This window comes from Anguilla anguilla, chromosome 3 (genome assembly GCF_013347855.1).
Source record: "Anguilla anguilla isolate fAngAng1 chromosome 3, fAngAng1.pri, whole genome shotgun sequence".
NCBI lineage: Eukaryota > Metazoa > Chordata > Actinopteri > Anguilliformes > Anguillidae > Anguilla > Anguilla anguilla.
Genome location: NC_049203.1, coordinates 70,899,297 through 70,926,076, shown reverse-complemented (window position 1 = coordinate 70,926,076; position 26,780 = coordinate 70,899,297). Strand labels below are relative to the sequence as shown.

General features: G+C 49.3%; 2 protein-coding genes across 2 annotated transcripts in view; one reads left to right on the top strand and one right to left on the bottom strand.

Annotated features, from left to right (window-relative positions):
• LOC118222265 (prostaglandin F2 receptor negative regulator-like) overlaps positions 1 to 23,429 on the top strand; it is a 29,620-nt gene extending 6,191 nt beyond the window's left edge. The window contains exons 4-9 of the mRNA XM_035407713.1: positions 2,828 to 3,220; positions 10,555 to 10,983; positions 12,288 to 12,689; positions 15,180 to 15,287; positions 20,732 to 21,034; positions 21,552 to 23,429. Coding sequence (XP_035263604.1) covers positions 2,828 to 3,220; positions 10,555 to 10,983; positions 12,288 to 12,689; positions 15,180 to 15,287; positions 20,732 to 21,034; positions 21,552 to 21,715 — 1,799 coding nt within the window. The 3' untranslated portion in view covers positions 21,716 to 23,429. The remainder of the gene's footprint in view (positions 1 to 2,827; positions 3,221 to 10,554; positions 10,984 to 12,287; positions 12,690 to 15,179; positions 15,288 to 20,731; positions 21,035 to 21,551) is intronic.
• A 1,518-nt stretch (positions 23,430 to 24,947) lies between these two features.
• LOC118223230 (vegetative cell wall protein gp1-like) lies at positions 24,948 to 26,056 on the bottom strand. Its single transcript, XM_035409470.1, has 2 exons — positions 25,294 to 26,056; positions 24,948 to 25,042 (listed from the first exon to the last, which is right to left on the bottom strand). The coding sequence occupies exons 1-2, from the start codon at positions 26,054 to 26,056 to the stop codon at positions 24,948 to 24,950; spliced, it is 858 nt and encodes a 285-aa protein (XP_035265361.1).
• Between the last annotated feature and the right edge of the window lie 724 nt (positions 26,057 to 26,780).

Here is a 26,780-nt window from a genome sequence, read left to right as displayed (position 1 = left end):
ATTGCCCACCTTTTTAAAATATAATTAATAGAATTTATGTTTTAGTGGGGGCGACATAGCTCAGGAGGTAAAAGCAATTGTCTGGCAGTCGGAGGGTTGCCAGTTTGATCCCCCACGCTGGGCGTGTCGAAGTGTCCCTGAGCAAGACACCTAACCCCTAATTGCTCCCAACGAGCTGATTGCTACCTTGCAAGGCAGCCTTTCACCGTTGGTGTGTGTGTGAATGGGTGAATGAGAGACATCAATTGTAAAGCCCTTTGGGTAAAAGCGCTATATAAATGCAGTCCATTTACCATTCACACTTTAGTTGTGCCCCCCCAAACTGTGTGCCCCTAGAATCATCACCACCTTTCACCCCCCCCCTAGAGACATCTCTGGCCTCAGCTGTCCTAGTTGAGCCTGTAGAGTTGCAGACACAGACTGCTCAGAAGGGAGGGGAATGTGGCAACTGTGCATCTCCCCCAGACAGGTCAAAGGTCACGGCGCTGACTGATGATGCGTAACTGGTGTTCTAAAGCAACTGCCTCCTGGGCTGTGTTGGAATGCTTTAAAAACGCTTCTTCTTTCCTTCCTTCTTCAAGTCCTTGTGTACTTGTGAGTAGAACTGTTTAACAATAAAAGGAAGGAAAATATCTGTGCTCGTTTACCTCCTCTGGTGAAGGGTGCAGTGATCCATCTTTGCGGGAGCGATTTGGGCAACATGTGACTACGAGGGTCACAATGCTTTGCTTCAAACACGTAATTAAAGGGTCATAGAAAAGTTGATTCGTAAGTTTAACAGAGGAATGAATGAAATAAGGATACGTTTTGTAAATGTGCGTAAATCACAATGACAGGTGACATGGTGCTGCAGAAATGTGTGACAGCACAAACTAAGAGCTTGTAGCGACAGAACAAGAATAGCAAATGAGCTGCTAGATGAAAGAAGACAAATGTTAAGTTAGCCATTAAATGCTATTTTATTTGTAATGTCACTTAGGAATTGTTTCAAAAAGTGCTGGTGCTGGTAACGGTGCCGGTGTTGGTGCCGGTGTTGGTGTCGGTGTTGGTACCGGTGCAGATGCCGGTACTGGTAACGGTGTCGGTGTTGGTGCCGGTGTTGGTGCCGGTACTGGTAACGGTGTCGGTGTTGGTGCCGGTGTTGGTGCCGGTGTTGGTACCGGTGCAGATGCCGGTACTGGTAACGGTGTTGGTGTTGGTGCCGGTACTGGTGTCGGTGTTGGTGTTGGTGCCGGTACTGGTGTCGGTGTTGGTGTTGGTGCCGGTACTGGTGTCGGTGTCGGTGTTGGTGCCGGTGTTGGTGCCGGTGCAGATGCCGGTGCAGATGCCGGTGCAGATGCCGGTACTGGTGTCGGTGTTGGTGTTGGTGCCGGTGTTGGTGCCGGTGCTGGTATTGGTGCCGGTGCAGTTTCAGTGCTGATCACATATTTCATCCATCAATCTCTCAGCATTTTAAAAAGCTATGGGTAGTTCCGTTGATCAAATTTGGCCCAAAGAAAATTCTACTCAGAGTCTACCTCTGACCCCACCCCACACACATTCCCCCTTACAGGAATACGGGGCTTGTACTGTGTCTCTCTTGCTGCATCACTCTCTGTCTCTCTCTTCCTGTCCATCTCTCTCTCTTTCTGTCTATCTCTCTCTCTTTCTGTCTATCTCTCTCTCTTTCTGTCCATCTCTCTCTCTTTCTGTCCATCTCTCTCTCTTTCTGTCCATCTCTCTCTCTTTCTCCCAATCTCTGTATTTCCCTGTCTGGGGGCCTCAGAGGAGTCCTGTTTGACTTCCGGTTGCCTTGGATACTCCTGTAGTAGTTACCACAGAGACTTTCTTCATCAGCATGCAACTTTTAATTAAAATTTTGAGAAAAGGGAGAGACAGGAGAGAGGCAGGATAAAGGAGACATGAAGAAGGGATGAAAAGGAAAATGCCAAACTAAAAAAACACTGTATATGAGAGGAGAAACAATGACCTTTAACCTTTGACCTCCGGCTAAATCATGTCTGTGTTGACAGAAGCCAGATGGCAGCAGGAAGAGCAGCTCTCAACGTGCCTGTTTCAGGCCCTTATCTTAAAAAGAAATCCCAAAAATGTCAACTGCTCTCATTCTCAGATGGCACGATTAGTCTTCGCTCACATCTCAAAGGGCATGTGGTCGTTATGGTGCTGTGGCAGCCAAAGTTTCTGCTCTACGAGTTCAGCAGATTTTAGAGAGGCATCTCAATCTCAGCTGACAGTCTGTGTTGGTCACTCAGGGGTAAATTTCTCCTGGTTTGGGGACAGTCTGTGTTGGTCACTCAGGGGTACATTTCTCCTGGTTTGGGGACAGTCTGTGTTGGTCACTCAGGGGTAAATTTCTCCTGGTTTGGGGACAGTCTGTGTTGGTCACTCAGGGGTAAATTTCTCCTGGTTTGGGGACAGTCTGTGTTGGCCACTCAGGGGTAAATTTCTCCTGGTTTGGGGACAGTCTGTGTTGGTCACTCAGGGGTAAATTTCTCCTGGTTTGGGGACAGTCTGTGTTGGTCACTCAGGGGTAAATTTCTCCTGGTTTGGGGACAGTCTGTGTTGGTCACTCAGGGGTAAATTTCTCCTGGTTTGGGGACAGTCTGTGTTGGTCACTCAGGGGTAAATTTCTCCAGGTTTGGGGACAGTCTGTGTTGGTCACTCAGGGGTAAATTTCTCCAGGTTTGGGGACAGTCTGTGTTGGTCACTCAGGGGTAAATTTCTCCAGGTTTGGGGACAGTCTGTGTTGGTCACTCAGGGGTAAATTTCTCCAGGTTTGGGGACAGTCTGTGTTGTCACTCAGGGGTAAATCTGTGTCTCGTTACAGCTCAGTCGCTCACCGTCTCCGTGGAAGAAGATGACATCACTCTCAGCGTGGGCGACACCCTCAATCTGACCTGCTCCATCGCCATTGACTACCAGCTCTCCCTGGGCCTGGAGGTCACATGGTTGCTGAGCCCCGCCCCCAGGGGCGGGCCTGCGGAGTCACGGGTCCTGGCCCAGATGAGCCGGGACGGGGTGGTGAAGGGAGCGGCCGGCCCAGTCCGGTTCACTCGGGTGGAGGCGGGGTTGTTCCGGCTGCTGGTGCAAGGCGTGGCCCAGGCCGATAGCGGGCTGTACTCCTGCCAGGTTCGGGTCTGGATCCGCCGCAGCGGAGGGGAGTGGTACCAGGCGGCCCAGAACACCTCTGCTCCGGTCCAGGTTCTGGTCACTATGAAAGGTCAGTACCAGTTAGCGCTTGCGGCTGTGGACAGATCCGTTCTGGCTCATGCTGAAATTTTTGAACGCTTCAGACGCTAGTAAACATCTTGCAAATGACAGCCAGTTAAAAAATGATCTATTGTCACCACTATCCAGAACAAAATTCTTCTTTCATAACATTGTACGTTTTGGTTTCTAACATGTTTCCTTTAAAATTTCCAGCCAATTGCAATGGCGTTTTGAAAAATTACCAATGTCTAGAGAATATTTCAAATGTAACCTATATTTTAGCCAGGTCTGAGACCAGTACCATTAAATGGTGCCAGTATGCTATCAAGCTCAGATTGGTGTTCGAATTCTTCCTAGAATATTCTAGGCTAAAATCCCTGGTAGGTTGTTGCTGTTGTACGAAGCTATGGCACTTCAGTAACCATCCTGGTGTAGCCATGAATCACGTGTGCGATGGAGTTTGGCGAAGGTGACCCAGACGATGGTTTCCACTCTTTTAACGGTTATTATTATGGGTTCTTATGCTTTCTGTAGAGACAGAAAGTGCCCCCCAACATCCCCAAACTCAGAGTGCAAAAATACCAAACGGAAAAGACAGTTGAGATGTAAAACGTGCTGGAACAAATGTTGTGTCGACTTTTCAGGACAAGGTCAAGGCTAAAAGCCAGAGCTCAGGCTGCTGGCCTATTTTTTTTTTAGCTTGCGCTTTACAGAACACTTTGAAGTGTCAAGGTGTTTATTGAGTGAACTTCTTCCAGGTCAAAGGTCGCACTCCCATTTTAAGTCCAGTGGGTGTGGCCCTGTGTCTCTGAGGGTTCTCGGCTCAATCATTAGCACAGGCGTCCCCCTTTCTCTTCATCGCACACCAGAAGAGATCTGTGGCTAATGATTAAGAGCTAACGGCTAAGGGCTATAGGCTATGGGCTAATGAGTATGGGCTAAGGGCTAACAGGTATGGGCTAAGGGCTAAGGGCTAATGGGTACAGGTTTAGGGCTATAGCCTTAGGGCTAATGGCTGTGGGCTAAGGGCTTATGAGGGCTAAGGGCTAACGGGTATGGGTTTAGGGCTATAGCCTTACGGCTAATGGCTGTGGGCTAAGGGCTTAGGGCTAACGGCTAAGCAATGGGGCTAATGGCTGTGGGCTAAGCGCTTATGAGGGCTAAGGGCTAAGCTTAATGAACTCTTTGGTAATGAATAACTGGACCCTCCCAGTCAGTAGAGGCAGCTTTGCCAAGGAGGGGTGGATGGAACCTAAATATGAGTGATTATTAACTCTGTAACTGTAACCGTGACATAGCGATGCTAGATTCTTCCTTTCTAGCTGACCTTTCAGGATGATGCGTACATCGTAAAGCTGGTTGACTGCAGGTGAAATTCTGGGCTTGAACTGATCTATGTTATATGTTTATGGCTGGAGTCTGCAGCCCTCTTGGCCTTAGAAAGGGCTCTGTGGCTTATCTCCTTAGGGGAACCTTTTTTTAGTTCTTTATGGAACCCTCAATGGTAGGTGTGAAAAGTGTGAAAGCTCCCAGATTGAACCATTTTGCCCAACAGAGAACCCTGGCACTAGATTGGGTTCTTCACTGAGTCACTTCCTTTTACTCTGTCTACACTAGACTTTCAGTGAGGCAGTGGTGTGATTGGACAGAACTAGATGTTGGGAAAGTCTTTGACAATCAGTGTGTATCCACCGTGATTTGCCTTTTTAAATAAAGCCTGATATTCAGGTTGTACTGGTACTTTGCTGTTGTAACCGGAACTTATTGGAAGTTGGTCTCTGCTTCTGTTCAGAAGCAGTTAAAGAGGGCATCTGGATCTGCGGCATTTTTGGGACTAAAATATTCCTGCGAGCCTTTTGGTGCCAGCATGCTGCCTGCCTGTCCTGAGTCTTAAATGGATAAGCCTTGAGTCATAAGTGCAGAGTTGTGCTGTTCGTTTTTTTTTTTTTTACCACATGCCTCATTTCTCTTGAAGGAAGGAGAAAGTGAAGAGATCACCTGCACACACCTGCACACACCTGTCAGCCCGTAACCTTGAGACACCTGTGGCTTCTCCCCAGCCCCACACCGTGCTCGCGTTCTCAGAGCAGGACCTGGGGCCCTGTGCTCGCGTTCTCAGAGCGGGGGCCTGGGGCCCCGTGCTCGCGTTCTCAGAGCGGGGGCCTGGGGCCCCGTGCTCGCGTTCTCAGAGCGGGGGCTGGGGCCCTGTGCTCATGCTAGTTTTTGTTGTAGCCCTTCTCTCGGTAAATTAAGGATGCCTGAAAACGTGCTTAAATGCAACTGTTCTGTTATTTTTCCTTATGATGTATTAATATAAAGCAGGTCTGGCTCCAAGCTGTTCATTTTCTATATTAATTTCAGCGAGTATATCACGCTTTCAGCTATTCTGTTTTAAACTGCCAGTTTATGATGTAAACATTCAATTTGACTCCTTTCTCAAGAAAATATTTTCACTTTAGTACACAAGTATTTTTTAATTGGACTCAGTAAAACTCCTTATTCATTAAATTCATGTCTGTTTCTGAAATAATGTGACCTCAATAAGGTAAATCATCTCTAAATATACAGAAAATGTATCTTTTTAAGAACGGTTTGTGAAACACATTACTGTTCAGGGGTTGCAGTTGTGGCTGGTAATAAAACTGGGGTTGAGAGGGGTTCTCAAAGAGTATGGAACTCTGGGACTTGTTTTAGGTTGATCTGTAGGGTTAGAAACCCCCAAGTGCTGTGATAGGCAGGAGCACGTCACATGACAACAATAAGGGGTTGGGCTGCCACGGCAACAACGGAATGCGACCTCTTAGCCTGGCCTCTTCTCTCTCTCTTTCCAGTGCTGTTATTTAAAACGGGGGGGGGGGGTGGGGGGGGGGGGGGGGAAATCTCCCATCGGTGTGGAAACCGCAAGCCCCAGGCATCACTCAGCACTCTGTTATCCCTCCATCTCTCTCTCTCTCTCTCTCTGTCTCTGTCTCTCTCTCTCCCCCCTATCTCTCTCTCGCTCTCTCTCTCTCCATCCCTCTATCTCTCTCTCCATCTCTCTCTCTCTCCCTTGTTCACCACTTGCTTGTTACAGGGGTGCAGAGAGGGAAAGGGAGAGTGTGCTGAAAGTGCGCTGAAGCAGAAAGCGTGTAAGCTAGCTGCGCTAGCTCATTACTCTCACACAGATCCTGCCTAATGCCCTCAGATTCACTCTTTCATACAGATCCTGCCTAATGCCCTCAGATTCACTCTTTCACACAGATCCTGTCTAATGCCCTCAGATTCACTCTTTCACACAGATCCTGTCTAATGCCCTCAGATTCACTCTTTCACACAGATCCTGTCTAATGCCCTCAGATTCACTCTTTCACACAGATCCTGCCTAATGCCCTCAGATTCACTCTTTCACACAGATCCTGCCTAATGCCCTCAGATTCACTCTTTCACACAGATCCTGCCTAATGCCCTCAGATTCACTCTTTCACACAGATCCTGCCTAATGCCCTCAGATTCACTCTTTCACACAGATCCTGTCTAACGCCCTCAGATTCACTCTTTCACACAGATCCTGTCTAATGCCCTCAGATTCACTCTTTCACACAGATCCTGTCTAATGCCCTCAGATTCACTCTTTCACACACAGATCCTGTCTAATGCCCTCAGATTCACTCTTTCACACAGATCCTGTCTAATGCCCTCAGATTCACTCTTTCACACAGATCCTGCCTAATGCCCTCAGATTCACTCTTTCACACAGATCCTGTCTAACGCCCTCAGATTCACTCTTTCACACAGATCCTGTCTAATGCCCTCAGATTCACTCTTTCACACAGATCCTGTCTAATGCCCTCAGATTCACTCTTTCACACACAGATCCTGTCTAATGCCCTCAGATTCACTCTTTCACACAGATCCTGTCTAATGCCCTCAGATTCATTCTTTCACACACAGATCCTGTCTAATGCCCTCAGATTCACTCTTTCACACAGATCCTGTCTAATGCCCTCAGATTCACTCTTTCACACACAGATCCTGTCTAATGCCCTCAGATTCAGGTGAATCTTACTGGGTCAGAGCTCCCCATTCAGCAGGGTTTCTGAGTGTGTGTGTGTGTGTGTGTGTGTGTGTGTGTACACATACTCTCACTCTCTTTCTCACGCACACACACACAATAGCATCTAATTAACGTCTTGTTTTTCTACATGAGCTGCTCGATCCACCTGCCTGACCTTTAGTCTTACTGAGAAATTCTGGGATTTTCTCTCAAAGAATTTAGTTGCAAGAAATCTTTTGCTTGGCAGACACGTTGTACAAAGTATGGGGATGGCCAGAATTGAGTCATTTTAACTTCTGGTGGCTGTACCTGGAATTTGATATGTGTGAAATAGTTTTAGCTCTGTGTTACAACCTGTGTTATTGACAGATTGCCAGACTTCAGTGACTGCTAAGGACGTTTAACCTGTTTATGTTACAGGATTAAACCTGTATCATCCAAAACATGCACCCAAACCGGTATTTTATGAACTACAGTCCAGAGAAACATAGTATTGTTAGATTAGATTAGATTCAACTTTATTGTCATTGCACAGAGTACACGTACTGAGACAATGAAATGCAGTTAGCATCTAACCAGAAGTGCAAAAGAAGCAGTAAAGTGCAGTAAGGTGTATGTACATATGTATAATATAAATATAGAATATGGAATATGAAAAGCTAAGGTATATACAGTATGAAAGTGAATAAATATGAATACAATGTGATAAATATGAATACAATATGGTATAAACAGTATAGACAGTGGATAGATATAAATATGTTAAATATATTATCAGCAAGGTGCGGCACTGTTGAGTGGGCGGGGGGGGGGGTCCAGGGGGGTATCCGGGGGTGGGGGGGGCTATCACCGTGGTGCAGAGCTCAGCAAGGTGACAGCTGAGGGGAAGAAGCTGTTCCTGAACCTGCTGGTCCTAGACCGGAGGTTCCTATAGCGCCTCCCAGAGGGAAGGTGGGTAAACAGTCTGTGGCTGGGGTGAGAGGTGTCCCTGGCGATGCTGCCTGCCTTCCGCAGACACCGCTTGTGCTGGACAGTCTGGGAGTGGAGTACCGGTGATGCGTTGGGCGGTTTTCACCACCCTCTGTAGTGCTTTCCGGTCCGAGGCAGAACAGCTGCCGTACCAAACTGTGATGCAGTTGGTGAGGATGCTTTCAATCGTGCAGCGGTAGAAGTTCACCAGAATCAGAGACAGATGGGCTTTCCTCAGTCTCCTCAGGAAGATGGGCTTTCCTCAGCCTCCTCAGGAAGAAGAGACGCTGGTGAGCCTTCTTGACCAGGGTCGAAGTGTTGAGGGCCTGGGAGAGGTCCTCGGAGATGTGGAGATTATCATCCTTAAACTCTTTACTACCCTGAGAAACTTGGAATTATCAGTGCCACAACTTTTTACCTCCCCAGGGAAACATGATATCATCATTGTTAACATGTTTACCTCCCCAGGGAAATGTAGTTTTATCAATGGTACAACTTTTTACATCCCCAAACAAATGTGGGATTCTCTTTCTTATTTGTTTTTTACCTCACCATTCAAATACTTTATAGTGTCAGTACAATACACATTTATATGCCAGTGGAGATCAGTGTGTTACATTCATTCCGCTCCATACTGCAACACTTGTGTTATTAGTGTGTTACATTATTTCCCTTCCCTACTGCTGTACTGTAGACCAGTGCTTTAACCTTTGCTGCTGACCTTTGACCTATAGACAGTAGAGTAGTAGAGTAGGGTTTCTGAAAGGGGCCCCACCTTCATAAGGGTTCAATAGCTGAGTACAATGTTCTTTGCCCACCACCCCCCTTATTCTGGATATTTTTCAAGGATGTACCTTCCAGATTGCACCTGCAAACAGCCTGCATCACATACCTACCTCTCTTTCTTTTTATCACTGTTTCTATCTCTTTTTTCTCTTTCTTGCTTTCTCCTGCTTTGTATTCTTCACAAAGGGCACCTATTTAATGTACTTTAACCCGCCTGCTGTTGCCATGGTAATGTAGGACCACATCTACACGGATCACATTCCACTCAAATTCTTTTTTTTTTTCCTGCCTCCCTCCACAGGAACAGCCCCACCCCTGAAAGCATTGGGGGGGGGGGGCTGTATCTCTGTCCTCGTATTGTCCTTGGCTTGGTTTGGAGCTTTGTCCTCAGTGACTGCAGGTTTGTCTCCTGGTCCCCGGTGTCCAGGTGCACTGCTGGGACTCTCACCTGGGACACCTGGCTGTGTGTGAGCTCCCTGTGGATGTAAGGCATCAGGTTCCCACTGAGAGAAGGGGCTCCCACACACACACAAAAAGGACAATGTTTGGATCTGTTCTCTGGGTGGGGGGTGCGGCTGGACTGGCATAGAAAGTATGTTGGGTGTTGAGTGAGGGTGGGGGGTAGGGGGTAGGGGTGCCCTAGTTGTGGACTGGACTGGGGCGGATTGGGTGGAGGTTTCTTTGGGGAGGGGGGCGGGGGGTAATTCAATTACACAGCTGTTTGCTGTCAGTGATAAAGGTCATAGAAACTTCCTGGTTGTGGTATTTTACATGATAAACACCCTGCTTCCTCTAAGGGGCGTAGGAAAGGAACTCCTGATCCCCTGCAGACTCATTAAATCTGCACTGCGCAATGATGAACCATATTTTTATCTTTTATTGATAAGGATTAACTTTGATGATGTTTGTCTCTCCCCCTCCCGTCTACTTTACACACAAACACCCCATCTCTCTCTCTCTCTCTGCCTCCCTGCTGCTGTACACACAAACACACTCACTCCATCTCTCTCTCTCTCTCCCTGCTTCTATACACACAAACACACTCACCCCATCTCTCTCTCTCTCCCTGCTTCTATACACACAAACACACTCACCCCATCTCTCTCTCTCTCTCTCTCTCTCTCTCTGCCTCCCTGCTGCTGTACACACAAACACACTCACCCCACCTCTCTCTCTCCCTCCCTGCTTCTGTACATACAAACACACTCACCCCACCTCTCTCTCTCTCTCTCCCTCCCTGCTGCTGTACACACAAACACACTCACCCCATCTCTCTCTCCCTCCCTGCTGCTGTACACACAAACATACTCACCCCATCTCTCTCTCTCTTCCTGCTTCTATACACACAAACACACTCACCCCACCTCTCTCTCTCCCTCCCTGCTTCTGTACATAAAAACACACTCACCCCATCTCTCTCTCTCTTCCTGCTTCTATACACACAAACACACTCACCCCATCTCTCTCTCTCTCTCTCTCTCTCTCCCTCCCTGCTACTATACACACAAACACACTCACCCCATCTCTCTCTCTCTCTCTCTCTCTCTCGGCCATAGAGGCAGATTTTAAGGTTGTCCTGCTTGATGGGGTGACCCCCCAGTATTCGGGGGACCCCACGGAGCTGGAGTGTCGGGTGACGGACGTGTCCGGGCTTGGCGGCGGACGCCTGGGTGTGTCCTGGCTGTACGCGGAGGCCACGCCCGGCGATGTGCTCAGCCCCGGGAGCGGCAGCGTCGTGGCGGAGCTGGACGGCGGGGGGAACCTGCGCCCGGGGAACGGGCACGGCGAGCGCCTGGAGCGCGGGCTCCTCGTCCTGTCCCGCTCCGAACCTGACATCTTCAGGCTCCGCCTCCTCCACACCCTCGACTCCGACATGGGGGCGTACTCCTGCGCCGTCTCCGTCTGGAGCCCCGCCCCTCACGGGGGCTGGGAGAGGGGCAAGGAGGTGCACTCTGAACCCCTCAACGTCTTCTGGACCTCCAAAAGTAGGTGATGACTATTGAGGGACTATTGTAGTGCTGTTTCAGCTCTCTGTATGCTGTGTGTGTGTGTGTGTGTGTGTGTCTGTGTGTGTGTATGTGAGAGAGGGTGTGAGTGTGTGTGTGAGTATCAGTGTGTGTGTGTGTGTGTGTGTGAGAGAGGGTGTTATTGTGAGTGTGTGTGTGAGTATCAGTGTGTGTGAGTATGGGTGTGTGTGAGAGAGGGTGTTATTGTGAGTGTGTGTGTGAGTATCAGTGTGTGTGTGTGTGTGTGTGTGTGAGTATGTGTGTGTGTGTGTGTGAGAGTATGGGTGTGTGTGTGTGTGTGTGTGTGTGTGTGAGTATGGGTGTGTGTGAGGGTGTGTGAGTATGCCTGTGTCTATATGAAGGGTGTGTGTGTGTGTGTGTGTGTGAGAGAGGGTGTTATTGTGAGTGTGTGTGTGAGTATCAGTGTGTGTGAGTATGGGTGTGTGTGAGAGAGGGTGTTATTGTGAGTGTGTGTGTGAGTATCAGTGTGTGTGAGTATGGGTGTGTGTGAGAGAGGGTGTTAGTGTGAGTGTGTGTGTGAGTATCTGTGTGTGTGTGTGTGTGTGTGTGTGTGTGTGTGTGTGTGTGTGTGAGTATGGGTGTGTGTGTGTGTGTGTGTGTGTGTGTGTGAGTATGGGTGTGTGTGTGTGTGTGTGTGAGGGTGTGTGAGGGTGTGTGAGTGTGTGTGTGTGTGTGTGTGTGTGTGTGTGTGAGTATGGGTGTGTGTGAGGGTGTGTGAGTATGCCTGTGTCTATATGCAGGGTGTGTGTGGCTGAACACATGAGCGAGTGGCTGAGTGGGTGAGAAGCGAGCTCTTGGGTACACAGAGCCCAGACTGAGGCTCCTCAGTGTTGCTATGACATCCGGCCTCTTTTTAATTACATTTGTAGGTCGTGTTCATGAGCCTGTCTCTCTGCTTAACTCTGTCTGTCTGCCTGTCTGTCTGCCTGTCTGTCTGTCTGTCTGTCTGTCCGTCTCTGTGTTTAATTCCTTTAGTAATGTCTCTCTGTGTCTGTCTGCCTGCCTGTCTGTCTGTCCGTCTCTGTGTTTAATTCCTTTAGTAATGCCTCTCTGGGTCTGTATGTCTGTCTGTGCATCTCTGTGTTTAATTCCTTTAGTAATGCCTTTCTGTGTCTGTCTGTCTGTGCATCTCTGTGTTTAATTCCTTTAGTAATGTCTCTCTGTGTCTCTCTTTGTCTGTCTGTCTGTCCGTCTCTGTGTTTAATTCCTTTAGTAATGTCTCTCTGTGTCTCTCTGTGTCTGTCTGTCTGTCTGCCCGGCAGCCCCGCGGGTTAGCGTAGCGGCTCGGCGGCTAAGGGAGGCGTCGACGGCGGGCGGTACGTTTGAGATGAGCTGCCAGGTGACGGGTCAGAACCTGCAGAACCCGGGATACTCGGTTCTGATCCAGGTGGAGGAGAAGGTGGGCGGGCGGGTCCGGAAGGTTCTGTCCCTCAGTCCGGACTCGGTGCTGGAGCTGGAGGAGTGGAGCGAGCTGGACCGCGTGGTTCTGGAGAAGACCAGCCCCACGGAGTTCCGCTTCCGGCTGTACCAAGCGCAGCGGGCCGACCGCGGGTTCTACTACTGCACTGTCACAGCCTGGACCCGCCAGCCCGGCACCCCCGGCACCTGGACCCGCAGCGTCAGCGCACAGTCCAATAAAGTTCACGTCCACTTCACTGACAAAGGTACCACTGCACAGCCTGTACTCACACAGGTACCACTGAGACAGACGTAATCCTGAACACCATCTGTGAACAAAACTTTTACTGAACACCACCTGCTGACGGAGTGTTATCCACCTGCCAGCACTCCTCCCAGCCTTCTCTCCCCTCCCCACGCCCCCCCCCCCCCACCGGTGGAGCAACCGGCTCCCCTTAGCCAGGACAGCAGAGTCACCCCGCCTCCTTACCTGAAGACCCAGGAAACTCCTCTGCCCCCTTCTTCCCCCTGATTCCCACTCCCCTCTAACCCATCTCCCGTCCACCCTGCATTTCCCTACAGACAACCTCCCCTTCCGCGTGGTGATTCGATAAAGGATTACCCATCGTCACTGTGTGAGGGTCCAACCGTACACTCTCATTCACTGCTGCTAAAACTTTTTCATTTTTGAGCTCTTTGTAAGTCCCTCTTGATAAGAGCGTCAGATAAACGCCAAAAATATAGACTTTAAACGTCTGGATGCATTCCCCGGCATGAGTGAAACCACCTCCTGCTGAGTGTTACTATAGATATACTATACTATACCTGAGTGTTACTATAGATATACTATACTATACCTGAGTGTTACTATAGATATACTGTACTATACTATATCTGAGTGTTACTGTAGATATACTATACTATATCTGAGTGTTACTATAGATATACTATACTATACCTGACTGTTACTATAGATATACTGTACTATACTATATCTGAGTGTTACTGTAGATGTACTATACTATATCTGAGTGTTATTATAGATATACTATACTATACCTGAGTGTTACTGTAGATATACTATACTATACCTGAGTGTTACTGTAGATATACTATACTATATCTGAGTGTTACTGTAGATATACTATACTATATCTGAGTGTTACTGTAGATATACTATACTATACCTGAGTGTTACTATAGATATACTATTCTATACCTGGGTGTTACCATAGATATACTATACTATATCTGAGTGTTACTATAGATATACTATACTATACCTGAGTGTTACTATAGATATACTATACTATATCTGAGTGTTACTATAGATATACTATACTATATCTGCTTTACCTGCAAGTTTCCCACTGTGACTCACTGTACTCTGCACACCTGCTGTAACACACCTGAGACCTGCACAGCTGCCCTGCCATAGCCCCTCACTCAGGATATTTCTGCCTTTCTGCTGTCCCTCCAGCCCTGCGCCCCCCCCTCTTCTGCACGCACACACAGGCACCACAGCAGTGTCACTCTTATGGGTTTGGCTACATTAGCATCAGCTGTGACCCACATTGTGATTGCACACGCTGTCCATCATCACAGATAATGCATTATGCCTGTTATGATTTAGCTACATTAGCATTAGCAGTGACCCGTGCATTCTACACAATGAAGTGTCCCTGTGACATTAGATGCAGTGTGTGCGTATGTGTGTGTGTGTGTGTGTGTGTGTGTGTGTGCGCGCTTTGGGGGGGTGTTGATGTGAGACAGTGTTTTTTTTCTTCCTTATGAATGCTGTGCTCCTATTGTCCATCATCTTATTCTTTCTCTCTACCACAACCTCCCCCTGTGTGTGTGTGTGTGTGCGCGTGAGTGTGTGTGTGTATGTGTGGGTGCATGTGTGTAGGTGTTTGGTGTGTGAGTGTGTGTGTGAGTGCGTGTGGGTATGTGTGTGAGTGTGTGTGTGTGTGTGAGTGCGTGTGGGTGTGTGTGTGTGTGAGTGCGCATGGGTGTGTGTGTGAGTGTGCGTGGGTGTGTGTGTGAGTGTGTGTGTGTGTGTGAGTGCGCATGGGTGTGTGTGTGAGTGTGCGTGGGTGTGTGTGTGAGTGCATGTGTGTGTGTGTGTGTGTGAGTGCGCATGGGTGTGTGTGTGAGTGTGCGTGGGTGTGTGTGAGTGTGTGTGAGTGTGTGTGTGTGTGTGTGTGTGAGTGCGTGTGGGTGTGTGTGAGTGTGTGTGTGTGTGTGAGTGCGTGTGGGTGTGTGTGGGTGTGTGAGTGTGCATGGGTGTGTGTGTGAGTGCGTGTGGGTGTGTGTGTGAGTGCGTGTGGGTGTGTGTGTGAGTGTGAGTGTGCATGGGTGTGTGTGTGAGTGCGTGTGGGTGTGTGTGTGAGTGCGTGTGGGTGTGTGTGCGTGGGTGTGAGTGTGTGTGTGTGTGTGTGTGTGCATGGGTGTGTGTGTGAATGTGTGTGAGACTGGCTTTAGCTTTGGCACAATCGTGATCAACACTTTCTCTCTACATTTAAATTTAGATTCAGAGCGACGTGCAGAGAGGCTCACAGTGAAGCCCCAGATGCGTAACTCACCGCCGGGCTGAGCAGCAGTTAATCAGCCTGCAGTGGCATCAGAGTTAACCCCGCCAGGGCTCTGCCCTAACCCTAACCCTAACCCCGCCAGGGCTCTGCCCCGAGACAGCAGCAGAGCACAGCCTTTGACCCCTGACCTCTGCCCCCTCTTTTCGTGTGTCTGAAACGCAGGTCCTGTCTTCAACGTCTCAGTGCGTGCAGACAGCAGCCGCGTCTCTCAGTGGGAGACGGCCAAAATGCAGTGCATCGTGAGCATCCTGGGCCCCGCCCCCAGCGCAGGCAAGCCCCGCCCACCCAGCACCCTGAACACCACAGAAATCACGCAACTCCGTAGCTCAGACTCATTCTCATTTGCCCACAAATCCTGTGCCAGTCATTCAGCCGAATCAAACTAAATTTAGCCAATCATGAATTCTGGATTTAGGATGTTGAGGAGTACAGGACTGAGCCTCTTCCTGTGATGTTTTATAAATTTGGAGTGATCTTGATCGATTGCTCCATGCAGAAGCGTTTAATACACGCGATGCGCTTATGTTTGTGCTTATGGATTTCTCCCTTCAGCTTGGGTTTTTGATAGGGTTCATATTCAATGATTTTGTTTTTGTTTGGATTTATTTGCAGGTGTTTTTTGTGCGGGGAATGAGAAGGTGTTGTGATTGTAGTGTTTCAGTTGAGTTTGCAGGAACCCCGTCCACATCATGTTCTCATTTCATTTTTAATTTTAATTTTTCCGAGTCCCGGCTCCATTTCACAGCTGTTAATAAATGCCCCCCCCCCCCCCCCCCCCCCCCCCCCCCCCCCCCCCCCCAAAACCTCCTGTCTGAGTACAGTACTCTCCCTCTACTCTTCCTCTGTTCGGCCATTGCGACGGTGGAATTTTCATATCCCTGTTGGGACAGCACCAAGAGCAACAGTGCCATTCCAAAACTGCACTTTGAACAAAGCCCTGTTTGTGGACGTGTTGTTCAGCAAGGTTCAGATGAGGTGCTTTTGGGAAGTCATCCGCACGGGGTTCTGCTGAGAACAGGGCTGGCTGAACGGCTTGTGAGAAGTTCATGAGCTTATGGGGAACTTTATTACTCCTGCTTCACACAGAACACAATGTGCCGACTGTTTCAGGGTTTGTGAAGATGTGTGTGTGAGTGAGAGAGATAGAGTGAGGGAGAGATAGAGATGGAGAGAGGGAGAGATAGAGACAGAGAGAGGGAGAGACAGAGACAGAGAGAGAGAGTGAGAGAGAGAGAGTGGGGGGGGGGGGTGAAAGAAAGGGTGGGAGGCACCAGAGATGGTGAAGTAAGTTGGTACTGTAGCTCCAGACTTCAGTGCCTGCTATGAATGCTCCAGCTGTTTCTTTCTGTCGACGTCACTGACTCAGGGGGCACGGTGGGAGGATGAATGGGTATCCCGGCAACGGGGGGAGACGGAGGGAAATTGGCACCACGCATTCCTCACGCCAGGGTTCCGGAATGTGCCGCTGTCAGCGCCGAATCCAACAGAATTTTTTAATCACGCTCATTTATTTTTAGGTGGGAAACTCATTTGCAGTTCAGTTTTTGTCACTTTCATATTTAACAATGAAGTTCATCACCACTCAGATGCAGCAGAGTATGGCTCCACACTGCTGATTTGCCCACTCTGTGAAGGAAAATGATGGCTGATACGTTGGGACGGCTGCTGTGTGGATCATTTGGTTAAAGCACCACGCTGTGATGCATGGATGGCCCCCACAGCCTTGGATCAGTTCCGGACTGTGCCAGGACCAACTGGCCGGTTCCTCCATAGGGTGACGGACGATTGGGGATTGGGTCGCCCAGGGTGCAGGAGGGTTTAGTCGGTTCGGGGTTCGGATTTCAATGCTCTCTAGCGACCCCTGCTGGCCGATTGGGTGCCCATGGACTGCATGCTAAAGCTGCAGGTGTGAGGTCTTCCTGCACCTCCACTCTGCGAGCTCAGCTGCAGTCTGCGGTGTGAAAAGAAGCAGCTGGCGACATCGCGTGTTACAGGGCAGAACCAGAGCTGTCTACACTCTCCCAAATCCGGGGCTCACACCTGAACGTGGTTGCCGTTGCTGATAATTGGACATTCCAAATTAGGGTGGGAGTTGGAAATGTCCAGCCCCATGTTCAGTGCCAAATTTGTTCAAAAATAATGAGAAGAAGCTTGGTCAGGACCTCTTGCAGGGAGGGCACAGATCCAACTTCTTCGTTTTTTGTGGAGCAAACTCAAGTGCCTTCGTGCAAACAGCACCAAATATTTGGAGATGGAACTAAATATTTTTTGAGTGTGCTTCTCCATTTCTTACAGGACGCTGGAATGGGGAGTGGAAAAAAGCTTCCTCAAGCTTTAAAATTCACCCCTTAAGTGTCATGAAAGGATGTGGGCTTTGACGTAATGACATCGCGGGCAGCTGCTGATTAAAGGCTGTGTTGTTGCTCAGTCTGAGACTCACAGACTCACCCTCTCACCCTCCTGCAGACTAACCCCCCCACTCCACTGCAGACCAACCCCCCCACCCCACTGCAGACTCACCCCCCCACCCCACTGCAGACTCACCCCTCCACCCCACTGCAGACTCACCCCTCCACCCCACTGCAGACCAGCCCCCCCACCCCACTGCAGACCAACCCCCCCACCCCACTGCAGACCAACCCCCCCCCACCCCACCCCACTGCAGACCAACCCCCCCCACCCCACTGCAGACCAACCCCCCCACCCCACTGCAGACCAACCCCCCCACCCCACTGCAGACTAACCCCCCCACCCCACTGCAGACTCACCCGTCCACCCCACTGCAGACTCACCCGTCCACCCCACTGCAGACTCACCCCTCAGACTCACCCCAGACTCACCCCCTCACTGTAAAAGGCCCGTCCATTGGAGCTGGAGAAGAGGCCAAAGCAGCTGCAGCCTGGCAGTTTCAGAATAAGTGGCTCCAGCAGGTTTTGGACTTTTCTAATCGACGGGGAAAAGGCCATCGGTGCCGACACAAGTCCCAGAATAACTTTAGCCTCATTTGTGCAACAACACATAAAATAAATAGGATCCTTTGATCCTCATGAGATTCAGACTGTTTCTCAAACCTGCAAACCAGCTGCACAGTGTTCAGCTCCTCAGGTCCCAAGCTTTGGAAAGACCTCCCGATTAGACAAGCACAAACAGTTTTTCTCCCGATTAGACAAGCACAAACAGTTTTTCTCCAGATTAGACAAGCACAAACAATTTTGCTCTTTCAGTCAAGATTAAACAAGTTTTTTAGCTTCTCATTCAAGGCTTATACCCTAATGGAGTCGTGTTGTGGTTAAACTACGCTCTGCTAAAACAGTCATTAGGTTGATTGTGAAATGCTGTGTGACAGCTTGTTCTCAAATGCTACAACATAACAAGAATCTACTATTTGATTGATTTATTGATTGATTGACTGACTGAATGACTGAATTATAGGTTCATTCTTTGATTAACTGACTGATTTATTGATCGATTGAGTGATTGAGTGAATTACTGACTGCTTGAGTGATTGATTGACTGATTGAGTGATTGATTGATTGATTGACTGACTGACAAGTCGATTGATTCATTCATTCTTTGATTGATTGATTGAGTGACTGATTGAGTGACTGATTAATTGAAATGAGGGGTGTTGCTGTGGGGGTGGGGCAGTTTGGCAGTGATAGAATGCTAGTCTGTGTCTGACGCCTCAGGGTGATGTCTGTGATGAGTGAGAGACAGGCCTGTGCAGGAGAGATGCTTCCCTGGGAATTCTGGGAAACCAAGCAGGAAATACCCAGAGAGACGTAGAACGAGAGAAAAGGAGTTTCTGTGCGCGTGTGTGCACGTGAGTGTGTGTGTGTGTGTGTGAGCGTGTGTGTGCCTGTGTGTGTGTGTGTGTGTGTGTGTGTGTGTGAGCGTGTGTGTGCCTGTGTGTGTGTGTGTGTGTGCATGTCAGTGTGTGTGTGTGAGCGTGTGTGTGCCTGTGTGTGTGTGTGTGTGTGCACGTGAGTGTGTGTGTGTGAGCGTGTGTGTGCCTATGTGTGTGTGTGTGTGTGTGTGTGTGCACGTGAGCGTGTGTGTGTGTGTGAGTGTGTGTGTGTGCACGTGAGTGTGTGTGTGTGTGAGCGTGTGTGTGCCTGTGTGTGTGTGCACGTGAGTGTGTGTGTGTGAGCTTGTGTGTGTGTGTGTGCCTGTGAGTGTGTGTGCACGTGAGTGTGTGTGTGTGTGTCCCTGAGGAGCACATCGGAGGTCTTGGGAGTCGTGAGTTCGGTAGAGGAGCACATCGGAGGTCTTGCGTCATTCACAGCAGAGTTGTTCTGTTCTCCTGGCTCACCTGTTGTTTGATTCAGCTCATTTGGCTCTCAGCTGGAGAGTAAAACATGAGGAGTAAAATGCGGAGGGAGTAACTCAGCCATGTTTACTCTGAAATCTGCTCAATAACAAGAGAAGGAGGATCCGTAGAACCGCAGCTGTCCTGGATCTGTGTGTGTGTGTGTGTGTGTGTGTGTGTGTGTGTGTGTGTGTGTGTGTGTGTGTGTGTGCGCGCGTTCAAATGGACTTGGCATGACAACAAACAGGACTTTATTGCCTAAACATTTTAAAACAAATTGACAAGACACGAGTCTTAAAGTAAATATTTAAGTAAATATTGCTAACCCTTATTTAAAAATCCCTCCCCTCAATCAACGTAAAGAATACTAAAATATTTACAGATCAATTACCCAAACTTTACAGTAAAGATTATATCTAAAGTACAAGTGCAGTACAAACAAATTCAGTACAATATGGAAAAGAATCTCCAGTCTACGTCTCCCCAGTCTTAGTCACCCCCCAGACTCAAATGCTAAATTTTTCCCGCACAAATGCAAACTCAGTTTTGTCAGTTAGTTCTCAACTTGGCAAACTGTGTTTGTGAACAAAAAATAATTAGTTTAATTGTTCAGGAGAATTGCTGACTGAATGTAAACCTTTCTCATGTCTGTATTTATAAGGTGTGTTAAGGCACAGTAATCTGCCTGCTGCACGTGTTTCGCTGAGTGTCCCAGTAAAGGAAGGGATTTCTCTAATGTTGGAACACTAAAGGGGTTAGCCCTAGTATCCTGAGGTTTGGCTCTCCTGCAGTCCTGATTTGCAGGAGTTAAGTCTGTGAGCCTCGGGAACAGTACACTGCGGATATTCTTGTAATTTCTGGTTTTGCAGCGGTTGTAAAAAATAAAAATAGCGGCTGCTGTTTGGATGCTTCTCCAACATTTTTCAGCAATTGATTAGGAATGAATATGTGTAGCGTTGGGTGAACTTTGTACGTTATTTTTAGAGAATTCTGCATGGAAGCATCCCGTTTGGTGTTATTTTTTGCCTATTTTGAAAACTATTGTTTTATTAATGGACCACCACTTCACTGCCATAAAATACAACAAGGCGTAAATTGGCTGAATGGTTTAAAAAAAACCCATCTTCGTAAAAGATCCATACTCCTTTCAGTGAAGATGAGGCATCACCTGAAAATGCCTGGAACACATCTTTCCTCAGTGAAACTGTGTTTTGTTTTTCTCTGGCTTGGTTTTGTCTGAAAGGCTCTGGCTGGCAGGTCCTCTCTGATGGACTCCTGCTGTGTTGTAGCTGCTTAGCTTCACTGGTGAAGGCAGGATCCCCGAGTGTCTGCATCTTTATCTTCCCTTTGCTGAGTGTGGAACCCCAGGCCTCAGCGTGTGCATCTCTCTCCCCGCGTCTCCCAGACGACGTGTCGTACGAGGTGCGGTGGTTCCTGAGCCGAGCCCAGGCCCCGGACAGCGCCGCCCTGCTGGCCAGCGTGGACCGCTGGGGCGTGGTGTGGAAGGGGCTGCGGAACGGGAGCAGCGACTGCAGCATCGAGCGGGTGGGGGCGCGCACGTACGCCCTGAGCGTGCACAGCGTGCAGGACAGCGACGCGGGACAGTACTACTGCACCGCCACGCCCTGGCTCCGCTCGCCCACCGCCACCTGGACGCGGGGCCGTGACATCACTTCCTCCCGCATCTACCTCGCCGTCAACTTCGCACGTTAGTACCGAGCGATCCGCTGCACATGTATATACATATGTATATATCACTTTTAAAATGGAGTTTGGTGTGTGTGTGTGTGTATGTGTGTACATGCTGTGTGTGTGTGTTATGATGTGTGTAATGTATTGCTAATGTGTGTATATGTGTGTACAAGCTGTGTGTGTGTTTGGGTGTGCATAATATATTGCTAATGTGTGTGTATATATGTATACTTGCTGTGTGTGTTATGGTGTGTGTGTAATATATTTCTAATGTGTGTGTATATGTGTATACTTGCTGTGTGTTTTATGGTGTGTGTGTGTGTATGAGCTGTGTGTGTGTTTGGGTGTGTGTAATATATTGCTAATGTGTGTGTATATATGTGTACTTGCTGTGTGTGTTATGGTGTGTGTGTGTATGTGCTGTTTGTGTGTGTTTGGGTGTGTGTAATATATTGCTGATGTGTGTGTATATGTGTGTACTTGCTGTATGTGTTATAGTGTAGGTAATATATTGCTAATGCGTGTGTTTTCAGTGTGGGACAGCATGCAGCGCCCCCTCCTGGTTGGGCTGGGCGTGTCCCTGGCTGTGGGGATCCTGTCCATCCTGCTGGGACTGATCTGCACCCGCTGCTTCTGCCGAAATCCCCTGCCAGCCCCCCGATCTCACGGCCCGCTCACTGACATGGAGATGGAGTGACCCTGGTGCCACGGCAACCACCCCTCCCCACCCAGGACCAATCGCCTGTCAGGTTGCCGTGTGACAGCGTCAGTGTGTTGCAGGGGAGGCAGGGGAGGGGGGGGCAGACCGCTGAAGTAAAAACTTTAAGGAGCCCGGACACTCAGCACGTACCTCAGAAACGTCCCACCGGCAAGAGAGACGCCCGTTTGCAACAGAGGCGCGCTGTTTCTACACAAAAATGCCAAACGGAAATGTAAATAAAAGTATGTTTAATTTAAAACCCTTGTGTCTATGAGAGGGACAGGGAGAGAAAGTGAGAGAGAGAGAGCATAAAGAAAGAAAGAAAGCAAGAAAGCGGGATCTGTTGTAGCTCTGTTCCCTGCACCATTGGCAGGCTTGACATTACCTGTCCTGTCAGGACCCTGAAGCCCAAGAGCTCCACCCTCACCTCCTCTCAGACCTGATTGGCCAGTGTGGTGTTGAGACAAGCTGATTGACCAATCGATGCTCTTCACCGTGACTTCCGCTGCTTGCACATGATCAGCATCAAAACGCTCAACACGGCATCGAGCCATTAAATGCCTACGGAGGACGCTATGCCTGGCATGGGGAACCGCTCAAATTAATGCCCAGCTACGAAATCGTTCGACCTTTGACCTTTGATGCTGACCTTGTGTAGTGTGTCTCATCACATCACAGCTTTGTATGAAGCAGGCAGATGGAAGATGTAAACATGGAAGGACATTTTGGGATAAACCCAGGATTTTCGGTTTCACAGTGTAGCCTTATACCGAGGACAGCCGGCTGCTATCACCGCTTCTCCCAGTTTTCCCAGCCAGCGGCTTTCCTGCACGGATGACGTCAGCAGCCGGCGGCACTCGATTCCTCTCGTGTCGTCGGGCGCCTTACTTGGTGCTGAACGCGTCGTTTGATGCTTGTCACGTGACAGCGGCTTTACTGTGGGTTCTCAGTCTACACTGCTGAGCGCACCACACCCTCATACCTGCTGCAGTGCAGGGGGCAGTGTAGTACAACTACATACAGAACTACATGATAATAAGACCTGGGCTTGCACCTTAAAGGTTGCAGGTTCGATTCCCAGGTAGGACACTGCCAGCATGTTACCCTCGAGCAAGGACCTGAATTGCATGCCTATACAACAATGTACTGGCATGTCATAGTCAGGCCACACCCATTTTAGGCAAACCACACCCATATTCGTTGTGCTCTGCTCATTTTACTCAAACCCTTTGAAACCACATGCTTTTTGATACCACGGGGTGGGGTGGGGGGGGGGGTGAAACACCTGGTCTCCTCATTCGGGGCCTCCTGTATCTGTGAGCCAATCACGTGATCGCACTGACCTTTGCCTGGCACTGCCCCAAACCTGTGAGCCTATCATGTGACTGCACTTGTCGGCTGGCCCCACCCCAAACAAGGCATTTTTAAAACAGGATAAAGAAGGGACATTCTCAAGGACAAAGACTGACTTTCTTCAACAAAGACTTTAACCTCCAATGCACATGAGCCAAAGGAGCTTGTCCTTGCATGTTTGTATTAGTTTTTGTTTTTTTAATCACGTTAAAATATTAGTCTACTTTATATATGTTGCCAAACTGTGTGTCTTCTGTATGATGAATTCTGTGTAGAGTGAGTTGCCCCCAAGAACCTAAAACAGTCAGGGTTTCTGTGTTTCATATGAAAAATGAATAAAATTCATTTCCAGCGTAAATATTTCACTGCCCTGTTGTTACCTGTTGAGCCATGCTGCGGCTGGATTGTACTTGCCCTGGGCTGTACTGACGCAGGCTGTGTCTGAATGACGTGTGTTTGTTCTGAACACAGCGCTTCTGAGCACGCTCCACCAGCTGCAGTTTAGAAGGCAGGTGGATCCCTCCTGCTGAGTTCAGCACAGGCCACTGTAATCTGGCAACCCTCAGCTTCGGGTCAGTATACAGCCTGAGTCAGTAATGTGGTTTAGCTTCATACGGCTTTGCACTGTCTCAGAACCAGGCTAATACGGCTCGCTAAATCGGACCATGCAAGATTACTGAGGTAGCTGGGTCAGCGTACTGAGTACAACCCTGAACCCTCCCAAATCTGGAACATGGACCGAAGTAGAAAAATGCTGTTCTGGGTTTTGCTCAGCACAAGTTATCCAGCTATCTCAGTAATTCTGTTTCATTAAATACCCCTCAGTTAATATGGCTAACCACATCAGACCAGGTTAATATGGCTAACCACATCAGACCAGGTTAATATGGCTAACCACACCAGACCAGGTTGATATGGTTAACCACATCAAACCAGGTTAATATGGCTAACCACATCAGACCAGGTTAATACGGCTAACCACATCAGACCAGGTTAATATGGCTAACCACACCAGACCAGGTTAATATGGCTAACCACATCAGACCAGGTTAATATGGCTAACCACATCAGACCAGGTTAATATGGCTAACCACATCAGACCAGGTTAATATGGCTAACCACATCAGACCAGGTTAATATGGCTAACCACATCAGATGGGGTTAAAAGAGCAGGTACAGTGCTCTCGTTAGTGCAGGCTTGTTTCAGGAGTCCTGTAATCAGGGTGTGTAATACATTAGTGTCTGAGGAACAATGATGAATGTGAACTCAAACTCCCATCAAGCTCTGTGGCTATACAGGAAGTACAGCACCTAGGGGCGAGACATGCATTCCCCCGGTCGAGGTCTGATGGCCAAAGCAAGCCGAGTAACAGTTAATCTGGTCTAATCCGGTCTCCAGAACCATGCGCTCATGTCCGTCAGGGAATGCAGTTAATACTAAACAAATATAAGTGACGTGTGACCCAGTACAGCCGTGTGCTTTGAGTTAAGAGGCCCCACATTCCAGCCCAGCTGTGCACAGCACCAGCTCATTATGAATGTGGGGTGTCTTCTGTCCTCTTCTCTCTTTGCAGAAGAGACGGGACCAGAACAGAGCTGAGCCGGTCCTGTAAGTGGGTCAGGGGTGTCTGTGCCCCCCCCCCCCCCCCCCCCCCAAATCTCCGCCGGTGATGTACACAGCTGAGCACGTCCTGTAAGCAGGTTAGGGGGGTGCCTGTGCCTCCCCTAAATCTCCGCTGGTCACTGGTGATGTTGAACGGCTGCAGGGTTTTCTCATTGTGTGCTGTGAGAGATAGCAGGTCAGGAATGTGGGGCGAGGGGGGCGAGGGGAGGGGGAGGGCAGTGGGGGGTGGGATGATGATGGTGGAGGGGAGTGTCAACACTCCGTCATCGCCGTAGCGACCGGGTAAACAGCGGGGCGGTGGAATGGTGCCAGGGTGGGCGTGACGGGCGTGTGAGACTGGGCATCGTCTGGTCAGCGTGGCACCCCTGCCCATACCCGTGCCACCGCTGTAAATGACACACATTTCACTATTGAGCTCCTGCATCGATACTGTCGTTAGCAGCAGGCTAATGCCACCCAGAGCTGTGCGTACGGAGCTGAGCTTATGGAGTATGCATCGGGCTCCATTGATTTCTGCCTAGCCCAACCTGCAGTGCCTCAGTCCCTCCACTACGCTGAACACTGTGTTCAGTCTGATGCAGACGTTCAAAACAAACACCCTCTCTGTGGACAGCAGGGCTTCCAGAGGCTGGTGCGGACTGGGAGGGCTGTGATTGGCTAAGGCTGATGCGGACTGGGAGGGCTATGATTGGCTGAGGCTGATGCGGACTGGGAGGGCTATGATTGGCTGAGGCTGGTGTGGACTGGGAGGTCTGTGATTGGTTGATGCTGATGCGAACTGGGAGGGCTGTGCTTGACTGAGGCTGGTGTGGACTGGGAGGGCTGTGATTGGTTGATGCTGATGCGGACTGGGAGGGCTGTGATTGGTTGATGCTGATGCGGACTGGGAGGGCTGTGATTGGCTGAGGCTGGTGCGGACTGGGAGGGCTGTGATTGGGTGAGGCTGGTGCAGACTGGGAGGGCTGTGATTGGGTGAGGCTGGTGCAGACTCGGAGGGCTGTGATTGGGTGAGGCTGGTGCAGACTCGGAGGGCTGTGATCGGGTGAGGCTGGTGCAGACTGGGAGGGCTGTGATTGGCTGAGGCTGGTGCGGACTGGGAAGGCTATGATTGGCTGAGGCTGGTGCGGACTGGGAGGGCTGTGATTGGGTGAGGCTGGTGCAGACTCGGAGGGCTGTGATTGGGTGAGGCTGGTGCAGACTGGGAGGGCTGTGATTGGGCTGCTGATGGCGGTTTCCTGGGTGATGTTTAGGGAGAGAATTCCCAATAAGCAGAGGGTAAAGGAGCTCAGACAGTCAGCATACAGCACTGAGTCAATGTTTGCACTGGTGTGCAGGGATCCTGGAGACCGGCTAAGATTCATCTGACACAGGCTGTGATTGGGCTGTGATAGGCCTTCCTCAAGCTGTGATTGGTCTGTGATTGGCCTTCCTCAGGCTGTGATTGATGCACCATGATTAATCTGACACAGGCTGTGATAGGCTCACCATAGGTTGTGTAATTTGATAATCCATCATAAATTGTTATTAATCTTACAGATGCCATCATTGCTCCATTCCAGCCTGTGTTTGATCCTGACACTGATAAAGGCAACACAGGGGGCCTGGATAAATTCAGCACAGGCTGTGAGTCATGCTGTGCCTCTCTTCCTGTGTTTCTCTTTCTGTTTTTGTGTCTAGTTGTTTTCCAAGTTGTTAAATTGTGACAGTGAGAATTTGTTTTCTCATGTTCTCCTCTCACCCCTGATTTATGGGCTCAAGCTTGATCAGTCCTTCTGAAAAAAGACTGCTTTCATTCACGAGTCATAATTTAAACTGTTTAAAATGAAAATTCACTGTTAAGGTGTTTCAATTTGTATTTACACTGAGTTGTGGTTTGAGAATCTGAGTATTTGTGGTGATGTGTGGATGTGAGGGGATGTGGGGATGTGTGGATGTGAGGGGATGTGTGGGGATGTGTGGATGTTTGTGGATGTGGGGATGTGTGGATGTGAGGGGATGTGTGGATGTGTGGATGTGGGGATGTAAGGGGATGTGTGGGGATATGTGGGGATGTGTGGATGTTTGTGGATGTGGGGATGTGTGGAT